Below are 12451 nucleotides of genomic sequence, written 5' to 3' on the forward strand. Positions count from 1 at the left end.
AACGGGGGCCGGTGGCCGGAATTCTGTTTATGCGCCATGCGGGAGCGGCCGTAACGGTCGGATTGTACCGCTCGCACGTCGTCCACCCCGGATACAGTGGACGCGGACGCACCGCCCTTAACCGCCACGACATCGCACCACACTTCCAGCTGTTGACCTGCGGTGTGAGACTTCATACGATTGAGCAATGGACAGGACTTCCTCAAGGGAAGGGTCTTCTAACTGCAGGGCCTGTTGCCGGACCTCCCTATCAGCGACCGAACGAACAATGACGTCGCGTACCGTAACGTGGGCATACGACTCTCGCGACTGCTCCGTGACAAAATGACACTTGCGACTAAGACCATGCAGGGTAGCGGTCCACGCCCGGTAAGACTGATGGGGCTGTTTCTTGCATTGATAGAACTCGACCCTAGCCGCCACAACATGCGTGCGGCGGCGATAATATGAAGACAGCAATGAACACAATGCGTCAAAAGACAAGGACGAGGGTTTCTGCAACGGCGCTAGCTGCCGCAAAACTTGATACAGCGGTGGAGATATCCAAGACAAGAAGAGAGCACGACATACCTCCGCATCGGCAACATGAAACGCCTGGAAATGCTGCCGAAGGCTGTGTTCGTATGCGTCCCAATCCTCCGCCATCTCGTCATACAGGGGAAAGGGAGGAGGGAACGGCGCTGGAGCAGACGGCGTGGAGAGCAACGCCGGAAGCACTTGTTTCATGGTGACCATGAGCTCCATCTGCTGCTCAACCAAAACCCGCACTAAATCCTCCATGCCGTGGAGAAGCTGCGAAACCGGAACAACGACGCAACACGCGAAAGAACGACCCTACTCATCGCCAATTGTGTAGTAACACTGTTCACGTTTTCGTCGCACTTCACCTAGCGTAGACCGGAACTGTGTCCTAGGCATGCCCGATGTTAACTGACTGGGCACGGCCCGTGCTGCCGGAGTTCTTGTTGTTGTTGTTATACCGGCAGAGGTCGCGTCCGAATTCTCGCGTGCCCTCTGGTGGACGGGACTCTACTTGCGGCAACTACCGTCTGTGACGCGGCGTGCCGATGTGCGCCTCCTGCGATCTTTCTGGTGGCTACTGCAATAGCACTAATAGTTGGAGATTTTGTATTTATTTTTGCTTTGTGACAGAAACACATAACCACACTGCACAAACACTCCCCAGTTGTCCCTATGCAAAGGTGTACAATTTGTACAGTACACTCGAGGAGGAAGAAATAATTGAAGGTATGTTAGTCAGTCTCTAGGTTACTATAGGTACACCACCAGATCTGAGCAGCAACAATGGAAGAAGTATGTCATGACAATGCCAATGGAGCCAACCTCGTAATCACCTAAAGCGATTTAAGTAAACCATGAAAAACCTACATAAGAGGAAAGTGCCTTCACCATTGAGTCACAAAAAATGCTAACATAATGATCAGGAATCCATCTCACCATTTCAGGGTAACTAATAAAACCTGTGTATGAGAGTCACAACATTTTTTTGTCACAATAACTAATTTATTGCACCTACAGCGGCAAGGAAACATAACATATTTGGATGAGATGCTGGATTATGTCATAACTTAAATGAGTTATTTAATAGTTTATATAGCATAATAAATGCTCAGAATTTGAGGCCTGCTTACAGGATTATGCGTCTTGCTGTAGTTGTTTGTATTTCAGCAATTGGAAAGCCTTTTCTATTTCAGATAGTTAAAAATAACCTGGTTAAAGAAATTCCAAAATGAGTATAATAAAATATTTTTGTACATTCCTGACCAAATTCAGAGTCTTAAATATTGTGTACAGTGTTCTTACAGTTTGAGCTGTCCATGTACAATTGTCCGTAGATCTTCAGTTCTCCAACATACGCTCTCCTACAATCACAAATCAAAGAATCTATTCTGCACACCTTGCTGGACTAGTAGAAGTAGTTTAAAAACAGTTCACATCGCAATGAAGGGAGAAATATTTGTTCTGGAAACAACTTTTAGGCTGCGGCTAACATTTCGGTGATAACATTTCTTCCATAAATATTGGCATAGCAACAGATGCAGGGGGGCTTAAGTACTAACAGCGTTGAAACTGTTCACGAACAGTTTGAGAATCATGATACCTCAGTAGGTGAGAGTATTACTTGCAAAAGGCAATGTTTCAGTTTTGAGTCCCATTCCAGAACACAGTTCCACCCTGAAAGAAAGTTTCAAAATCAGCACAATCTGCTGCAGAGTGGAATATTCATTCTGAAAAGAGACACTAGTCTGTGCAAAGCCATTTATTCACAACATTCTTTCCTCTAGGAGAGCTGATCTAACAAGGTGTGCAGCAGCATTTCCATGAAGTTTGAAAATTAGGAGAGTACTACTAAGAAGAAAGCTGTGTGAATGTGTCATGAGCAGTGCCTCAATAGCTCAGCCAGAAAGAACGACGGAAGGATGATTAGGGTTTATTGTCCTATCAATGATGATATCATTAGTGATGGAGCACAAGTTCAGATTGGAAGAAGATGTGAAAGGAAATCAGCTGAGACCTTTTGAAAGGAACCATCCTGACATTTGAATACAGCAGTTCAGAGAAACCACAGGAAATCTAAATTGGGATGGCTGGACAGGGATCTGCACTGCATGCACCGTGTCTTACCACTGTGCCTTCTTGCTTGATCAATCTGTGAGAGCATTATCTGGGAAAGGTAGGATTCCGGGTACATGTTCTTCTCTGGCATGTATTATAGCCTGTCATGTAGTTTCCAAAAGAGTGCGCAAACAGTGCATACTCTGCTTCAGAGTGAAAGATTCATTCTGAAAAAGATTATATAATACGTACATCTCTCTGACTACTTCTTATTTTGTATAACATGAACTGTAGATTTCATTCAAGTGAAGTACATGAGGAATATTTTTGAAACAGTATCAACAAAGGTCTTATTCTGAAACAAAAGATCAACAGATGATAGTAGGATTCGGGTTTGTCACAGATTACCATATCGATTGTAAGATGTTTTTAGCAGAAGCATAAAACAAGTTATTGCATGTTTAAATTGGTTATCAATCATGTGTGAGTTTGATAATGGAACACAATTACATTTCTGGTTTTTTAAAGAATTACATACTCATTACAAACCCATCATGAATAATGTGTTATTTACCTCACTGCAAAATACTGGAAGACACTAAATTCCAGAAGGCGTTTTTGCTCTAAAATTTGAGGCAATGAAAGAAATACAAGAATAATGACATCAAAGTACCCACAAGAGAAGCCCCATCAAATTTCTTTTTCTTTTTCAATTTTTTAAATGATGTAACAAATGTAGTTGTAGGTAGATACTCAAAATAAAAATGTGAAACCAAAAATTATGGCAAAGGGAATACAAAATCACTTTTCAAAATTAACAGAAATGCCTCTTCCTGTAGATAAGTAACATTCACTGTGGGAACGATCATGAAGAAATGGCAAATAGAGTGGACCCATGACTGATTCATTTCCTACTGGTGTTAATAGTAATACTGAAACCCTACCTAACAAATGTGCCTTACATCTCACAAATAAAAACAAAAGGTTCCAACTTACATTCTTTAAGTTTGCGCAGTGTCTCCTGCAGTTGCTGATGACAACTGTCATATCTATCTTCAGCTAGATGTAACTGAACTTTCAGTTCTTGAGCTTCCTGTTGAGCAAGATCACGCTCCTTACGAATTTCAGCAGCGGATGCTTCAAGCTTAGCTCTTTCATCTTCTCCTCTCACTCTAATGGAACAAAGACCTTCTGTTAAATATTTTCACAAGACACAAAAATATGCATATAGTAGCATAAATGGTGAAGTTTTCCATGATGACCTACATTCTACCTGTATTGATAATATTCTAACAAACTATGCATTTGAAGATGTTTATAAATTTTGCATAGATTTAGGAATCTCTGGCCACTCTGCATTATTCAATGAACTACAAAAAATTAAGAAAGAAATATCCTGTAACAAAAGCCACATGAAAAGGATCTTCAATGAAAAAAATTCAGTTACATTTAGAAATAAGTTAAGAGACACTGAATGGCCCTACAGCATCTGCATTTTGAGTAATAGTAACTTTAACAATTTTTAAGTAACTTTCCTGAAATATTTATTGGAACTTTTCCACTCAGAACAACATGCAACAAAATGACTAACTTAAATGGATAAACCAGAGTATAAAAATTTCTAGTACCAGGAAGAGGAAACTCGACAATGAACTGAAATATAATAAAAAAGGACATTTTACTGAATATGTTTGTCAGTGTAAAGCTATATTTTTAAGAGTTATGAGGGCAGCCCAAAAAAGGCAAACAAGAAGTTTATAGTACAACCTAAAAGTAAAACAAAAGCAGTGTGGTCTGTTGTCAAATCAGAGTTACGTGTTAGAGTTAGTAGCAATGAAATATCTAGGATTAAAGTAGATGATAGCTTTATTGTAACCCCAGATCAAATTACAGAGTGTTTAAATGAACTGGGGCAAAGTCTGATGTTGATGTAGCAGAGTATCAGAGTAAAGAAAATCCCTTTGAAGTCCACTATGAAGTTGAGTATCTTACAGATTTTAAAAAAGTCTCAATAAAGGATATGGAAAATGTCATATTATCATTAAAAAATAAAAACTCTGATGGTTGGGATGGGATACCCACTAAAGTGATTAAAATGGTGAGTGGCATAATAGCTGCTCCCCTCACTACGGTATTTAACCAATCTTTTGAACAGGGATGCTTTACCGATGTTTTGAAGTATACCAAAGTCAGACCTCTGTTCAAGAAAGGGTAGAGGGAAGATTGGGAAACTATTGGCCAATTTCTATTCTTCCAGTCCTGTCAGAAGCATTAGAGAAAGTACCTGCAAACCAGATCATAAACTTTATTGTAAAAAATGATATTATTATAAGTAACCAATTTGGATTTCAATGAGGAGCAAACGCTCTGGATGTAGTGAGTAACTTTATTGAAAAGATAGACAAATTACTGAAAAGCTAGACAAATCATTGGATGAGAGGAGTAAAAGTGCAGGTATCCCCTGTGATCTCACAAAAGCATTTGGCTCTGCAAACCATGACTTGCTTATCTACAAATTAGACAACTACAGGATTAAGGACAATGCTCTAAATTGGCTGACATCATACTTACAAAACAGAAAACAAAGGGTAACTAGCACCTCAGATGCAGTGAATCATTATCCTAAATGGAGTACAGTATCACAAGGTGTGCCTCAAGGCTCCATTTTGGGGCCAATCCTGTTCCTGTTCTATGTAAATGACGTATCCATAAATATAAATTCCTCATCAGTTCTGTTTGAAGATGACAATGCAGAAACAATTCCAAGCTCCATCATAAGCACATTGGATATCTTAGAAAACTGGTTCCAGTTAAATGGGTTGAAACTGAACACTGAAAAAACTCATATAATACAATTAAAACCCAAACATTCAAAATGTATGGAACTTAAAATATAACATGACAAGCAACCTATGAAAGAAGTCGATATGGTCAAATTCCTGGGACTAAATGTGAACAAGAACTTAAGCTGGAATACACATATTGATTTCCTATCAAATAAACTATGCAGTTTTGCGTCTGCAATGCAAATACTAGCAAATTTGACTGATTTGAGTACACAAAAAATTGCTTATTATAGTTATTTTGAATCTGTCATTAAATATGGGATAATCTTCTGGGGAAGTTCAAGTAGTGTATCTCAAATACTGAAACTGCAAAAGAAAATTGTCTGACACGTGTACTGCACAGCAAACAGAGTCTTGTTGCCCATTATTTCGGAAACTGAAAAAATCTAACCGTTCCCTCCACATACAATTATAAAATTATAATCTTCCTACATCGCAGACAAAAAATATTTGAGGAGAATCATTTTAACCATACATATAACACAAGAAATAAAAATAATTTTATGCTATGCACACACCAGTTGAAATTATATGCACGTCTCCACAGTATATGGGGATGATAATATATAACAAGCTAATGGGCAAAAAACATATTTAATATGAAGCCAGAAATTTTAAAAATGAGGCTACAGTAGATTCTGTGGGAGGAATGTGACTATTCAATAGAAGAATTTATAGAGGATGAAATGATAATTTGAGCAATTGGTAATTAAATGTTAGATTGTATTGTATCCATATATAACAAAATTGTATAATTATTATGAAGCTGTTTGTTAACATCAGTTGTTCTTTGTTTATGGTGAAATTTTACCACAATTTGACGTGTCTCCTGTACCTGAATCAAATGATTTAGGTTATGTAAATTATGGGACAAATACGCCACAATTCACGATTCTCTTAACTGTAAATGATATTCTAATGTATGTTAATCTACATAACAATCTTCATTTATGGACAGACATTCCTTGAGCTCAACATACAGAAAATAATTTTTAATAATTGTATTTGTACTTAAATACATTTTCTCTACCACTGGCACACATCCAGTGTTAATATACTAATGATATACAAGGGACGTGGGTATCTTTCACATTACACTGTACATTAGTTTTGGCAACTAATTACCAAAAATTAACCACTGTACATTATTGCAAATGAACAGTTAACAGAGATGGCATCTGCTCTAATTTCACAACAGAAGTAGTAGTAAGTATTGTTTAGCACAATATTGTCAGAACACATGATGGTAAAGGAAAACATATTGTCAATATTAACCTCATTAATGACCAAGATGTAAACTGAAACCTACCATGTTGATTACTGGAATGGAACAAAAATTTGATGTTGGCTTTTCAGAGTTTTGTAGTACTGATAATAGCTACAAAAAATAAAGATGACACAAAGTCTAAACAACAACTGAATTTTGTATCTATATATTCCCAGAGCGGAATAACACCCTTAAATTCCATAAAACTTTTTTCCCCACTGCATGCAGGCGCATCATTATTATGAAAAAGAAAGAGAGAGAGAGAGAGAGAGAGAGAGAGAGAGAGAGAGAGAGAGAGAGAGAGAGAAATTAGTATTAAATTATGTAGCACATCTCATATAAACTAAAATATTCATTTCAATTTAGAGCACTACCTCACTGTTTGCAGACAGTAATTTTGTTGATGCTACTGCATCATATTGTTTGACCCCCACCCCCTCCAACACCCTCCCTTCCCGTTCCACTACAAGTTATTCCCTGTTTTTGCAGAATCTAACAACAGACGTTTAATGACAAAATTTCAGCCTCTATTACAAAGCTACACATTACAGGTCCCTCATTACTTCATCAGTTCTAGTGTTCCTACATCGTGACACCGTGTCACCAAATTAACAAATAAAATCTGTCTCAGCCACAACCTGGTAAACATACAGTAGATTTCGTCTCAGCATGGCATAGAACTATGCACATGGAATACTGATGGTGCAGCATGAAGTGTTCCATGAACCTAATGATGGGGCCGAATCGCCACATCACTACCCTACTGTGGAGTTCACTGCCTGAAACTTGAAGTACTAATGATGATATAATATGATGCTATGCTGGAGCAGTTTTACACTCATTAGTGGTCACTATAAGGTGATGCATTCCAGCAGAATATCCAAGGACAGGTAAAATTGTCATCCTTCTTTGATCATATTCAGAGTAGTCGCAACAAAATGTTTCCAGAGATTTCTTCACTGCTGTAGTTTTGGCTGTTAATGATTCTGCTGTTGTTGCGCTTCAGTGAGAAGAGGATATGTAAGACACTCTTCCACAATTGGAGACACTGACGTGCAGGCCCCACTAATATGGAAAAAAATTGACAAATCCAATCAACTAATTTCTCTATAGGTCTCTTATCAGCCCTTGTCAATTGGCAACCCAATGATGTACTAAGGTTTCCTCAAAACTGTGCCTAAGCTTCTCCCATTTGATAAACTTGTACATCAACAGGAAAATTACCTGGATTAATATTTTGCTCAGTAACAAGCATTTTGTTTCCATATATCTACCTGGCTGCAGACCAATGATCTCATTAATTACTGCCCTACTCAGATTTATCCTTAGCATTTCATTTATAAGTTTTCCCCCATTCATTTTAGCAACTTTTCAAATGCCTGAATAACCACCTTTTCCAATGCAGACGAGCAGGAAGGGAGTCAAGCACTAGACTTCTTGGTTGACGACCCATGATGCAAACAGCCCGATCAAGATGGTCCCACAGATTCTTAACTGGGTCTGAATTCAGGCCATTAGGTGGCCAGGGGAGTATGGTAAACTCATCCCGGTGGTCTTCGAAACCAACACACACACACACACACACACACACACACACACACACACACACACAGTCTCTCTCTCTCTCTCTCTCTCTCTCTCTCTCTCTCTCTCTCTCTAAAAGCTACGTGAGAGGTTGCACTATGCTGCTGGTATATGGAATCAAGACGAGGAAAAATAAACTGCATGTAGGGGTGGGGCATGGTCTCCAAGGACATGGCCTTCCACAATGATGACATTTCTCAAGGACTCCACGAAAATTTTCCCCAGACCATAACGCTCCCTCCTCTGGCCTGGACCCTTCTGACGATCCAACAACTATCTGTCTGATAGAGTACAAAACATGATTCATATGAAAAGGCTACTTGGGGACAGAGCTGGAGATGACGAGACAGGGGCTAAAAGAAAGTGACAACAATAGGATTGTGGTATGTGTTGTAAGGACAGTTCCCATCCAAGTAATTCTGAGAAGCTGCTAAGGCCAAGAGATGGGGGAGGATGGAAGGTGTTCAGGTGGCATGGGAAGGTTTTCAGGTAGTGTGGTTTGTAAATCAGCTGTTGAAGTAAAATACTTCTCTTGGCTACAGTTGATGGTAGTCACTCTTTTGAATGAGCAACTGCTTGGTTGATTGTCATGCCCACATAAAAGTTTGTGCAAAAGTTACAGCAGAGCTGATGTATGATGTAAATGCTTTCACTAGTGGCCCTGCATTTGACAGGATAGTAAAGCATATACTTGTGACAGGACTGATAATGGATGTGCTGGGTGGATGCATAGGACAGATATTGCATCTGGGCCTTCCACAGGTGTGTGAACCATGCAGCAAGGAGTTAGGAGTGAGTATGGTGTATGGGTAAACTAGGGTGTTTTTCGCGCTAACAATGCGGTGGTATACCACTTTAAAAGGGATGGGAAGGAATATGGGTAAGATGTTCCTCATTTCTGGACACAACAATAACTAGTTGAATCTGTACTGAAGGATATGGTCACATGGTTGCAGTCCAGATTAATATCAGGTAATGACGGGGTGCTCCATTGCATGTGCTTCATGAAGTCACTTGGAACATTGGGGGCTCAAATGGCTCTGAGCACTATGAGACTTAACATCTGAGGTCATCAGTCCCCTAGAACTACTTAAACCTAACTAACCTAAGGACATCACACACATCCATGCCTGAGGCAGGATTCAAACCTGCCACTGTAGCAGTCGCGCGGTTCCAGACTGAAGTGCCTAGAACCGCTCAGCCACACTGGCTGGCGGAAGATTGGGGGCATACATGAACATGGCACATAGTATGTTTGCAGACTAGGCTTTGGAGGGTACTATCAGATTGGGAAGACCTTAGCAAGACCTTTAGCATACTGGGCATGGGATTGTTCATCACTGCAGATGTGTTGTCCAAGGGTGTCCAGGTTCTATAGCAGGTACTGTTGGTGGTTAGAGGGTTTAATATTGATCAAGGTTTTTATGCAGCCACCAGAAAGGTGTAGACGAATGTCTAGGAGTGCAACATGCTGGGCGGAGAAGGAACAGGTGAAGGAGATGTGAGAGAAGGTGCTGAGGCTGTGGAGCAAGGAGGATAGTGTCTTGGCCCTTGGTCTAGATCATAAAGGTAGTATCAACAGATCTCAACCAGACAAGGGACTTATTTGAGATATTAACAATGTAGGAAAAAGACAGATTGCTACTTACCATAAAGATGACACATTAAGTTGCAAATAGGCACAATTAAAAGACACTTACACAAAGATTTCGGCCACAGCCTTCAACAGAAAAAGAAACACACACCATTCATTCACACAAACAAAAACACTTCACACACGATTGCCAACTCATGCAGCTCAGACCAGAATGCAACTGTCACATGGAATGGAAGCAGCAATCAAGAGGGGGTAGGAAAGGGAAAAGAATAGAAGAATAGCATTGTTCATGCGAAACTCAGCTTGTCCTTTTCTCACACAATATACTGAGAACTATGGATTAAGGGCAACAGGCAGATTCCATATTTTTAGATTTCCCAAAAGCATTTGACACAGTGCCCCATTGCAGGCTGTTAACAAAGGTATGAGCATATGGAATAAGTTCACATATATGTGAATGCCACGAAGCCTTCTTAAATAACAGAACCCAGTATCTCGTCCTCGACAATGAGTGTTCATCAGAGACAAGGATACTGTCAGGAGTAAAGCAGGGAAGTGTGATAGGACCACTGTCGTTCTCTATATACATAAATGATTTGTTCATCAGGCTGGGCTGCAATCTGCAGTTGACTGCTGATGATGCTGTGGTGTATGGTAAGGTGTCACACTCAAGTGACTGTAGGAAAGATACAAGGCGACTTATACAAAATTTCCAGTTGGTGTGATAAATGGCGGCTATCCAGATGAGTAGGAAGAACAAACCTGTAATATTCACATACAGTATTACTAGTATCCTCCTTGACACAGTCAGGTCGTTAAAATATCTCGACATAACACTGCAAAGCAATATGAGGTGGAATGAGCATGTGAAAACTGTGCTAGGGAAAGCAATGGTTGAGTTTCGTTTATTGGGAGAAATTTAGGAAAGAGTGTTTCACTTATAAAGGAGACTGCATACAGGAGACACTGGTGTGACCTTTTCTTGAGTACTGCAAGAGTGTTTGGGATCTGTACCAGATCAGATTGAAGGAAGATATCAAAGCAATTCACGGGCTGCTAGATTTGTTGCTGGTAGGTTCGAATGACACATAAGTGATATGGAGATGCTAGAACTCAAATGGAAATCCCTGGAGGGAAGGTGACGTTCTTTTCAAGAAACACTATTGAGAAAATTTAGAGAACCAGCATTTGAAGTTGACTGCCGAACGATTCTACTGCTGCCAACATACATCACGTGTAAGGGCCACATGGATAAGTTATGCGAAAGTAGGGTTCATACGGGTACCTACACGCAGTCATTTTTCTCTCACTCTATTTGCAAGTGGAACAGGAGGGAAAATGACAAGTAGCGGTACGGGGTACTGTCCACCACACACCATACGGTGGCTTGCAGAGTATCAATGTATATGTAGATATACAGCTGGCGGCCTATTGGGAGTCTAGTCCCTGCACACTCCACCAGACAGTGCTGCTCTCTCACCCCACTCGTACACTGCTATCCCTCCCCCTTCCCCAGCCCCTCCAGATTGCTGCTTCCATTTCAAATGACAGTTGCATTCTGTGCAGAGTTGCTGGAGTTGGCTATCATGTGACCGTGAGGTGTGCTTGCTTGTACGAATGAATAGTACGTGTTTCTCTCTCTTAGTCTGATGAAGACTGTGGCCGAAAGCTCTGTGTAAGTCTCTTAATTGTGCCTGCCTGCAACTTAATGTGTCATCTTTATGGTAAGTAGCAATCCATTTTTTCCTACATTGTTGCTATTCCAGCCTGGAATTTCTATTGTTTAATTTGGGATATTAGGCGGCTAGGAAGGTTGGCTTTAGATTGCCCATAAACAGAGTGGCGTATGATGGTACCATGTGGGTGCCAACTGTTGTGCCAAATCTGATTGTACATGTAGTTTACATGTGTATAAGGTATCAGGTGGTGCTTTGAATTAGCAGGATGTTGGGAGGGTAGTGTTTGACAACAACAAGTCCACCGACAGGGGGGATGTTGGATCCAGGTGGTAATGGTGTGAGGATGGTTGAAAGACAATGAACAAAGTGTTTTGTCTTTGATACAGGAAGCTAGGTTGCAGGCAATGAGTTGGAGGTGCTGGTAATCAAGAATTAAGATTCTTTCCATAGTGGCACAGTAAAACCCACAAAGTTATATCCAGGATGGTACTGATTATAAAATTTTGGAAGCATGTAGGAGGGGGGTATACAGGAGAAAATACGAGTGAGTAGGGAGGTGTATTCAGAGGCAGAGGTTCTGCGATGGACAGAAGTTTATGCCCGACTTCTGGGATGGGATCTCATTGGCAGGGCTTGTAGGTGAAAGGGCAGACAATTGGGGCACAGCTTATGTCACATAATTGTAGCAGTTCATCTCGAAAGTGGTTGAGCCTTTGTTTACAAGGACAATCATAGATAAGGGGTCTGTCAAATTTGCAGATGACAGTTATTTTCTCTACAAGTGGTTTGGATTTTTGGAAAGGGACCTAGGAAAAGAGGATGAGATAAGGTCAGACACCAGGAATTCCTAGAAAGTTACCCAGGGGTGGTTGGGTGGAATTACAGGGGCTTCACTGATGGT

The 12451-nt window shown here is 40.4% G+C and overlaps 1 protein-coding gene across 1 annotated transcript in view; it reads right to left on the minus strand.

The window, feature by feature from the left end:
• Positions 1 to 12451, minus strand: part of LOC124777260 (rootletin-like) — a 239025-nt gene that overhangs the window by 80970 nt on the left and 145604 nt on the right. Inside the window, 1 exon segment of the mRNA XM_047252586.1 lies at positions 3574 to 3749. Coding sequence (XP_047108542.1) covers positions 3574 to 3749 — 176 coding nt within the window.

Source organism: Schistocerca piceifrons, chromosome 2 (assembly GCF_021461385.2).
Source record: "Schistocerca piceifrons isolate TAMUIC-IGC-003096 chromosome 2, iqSchPice1.1, whole genome shotgun sequence".
In the NCBI taxonomy this organism is placed as follows: domain Eukaryota; kingdom Metazoa; phylum Arthropoda; class Insecta; order Orthoptera; family Acrididae; genus Schistocerca; species Schistocerca piceifrons.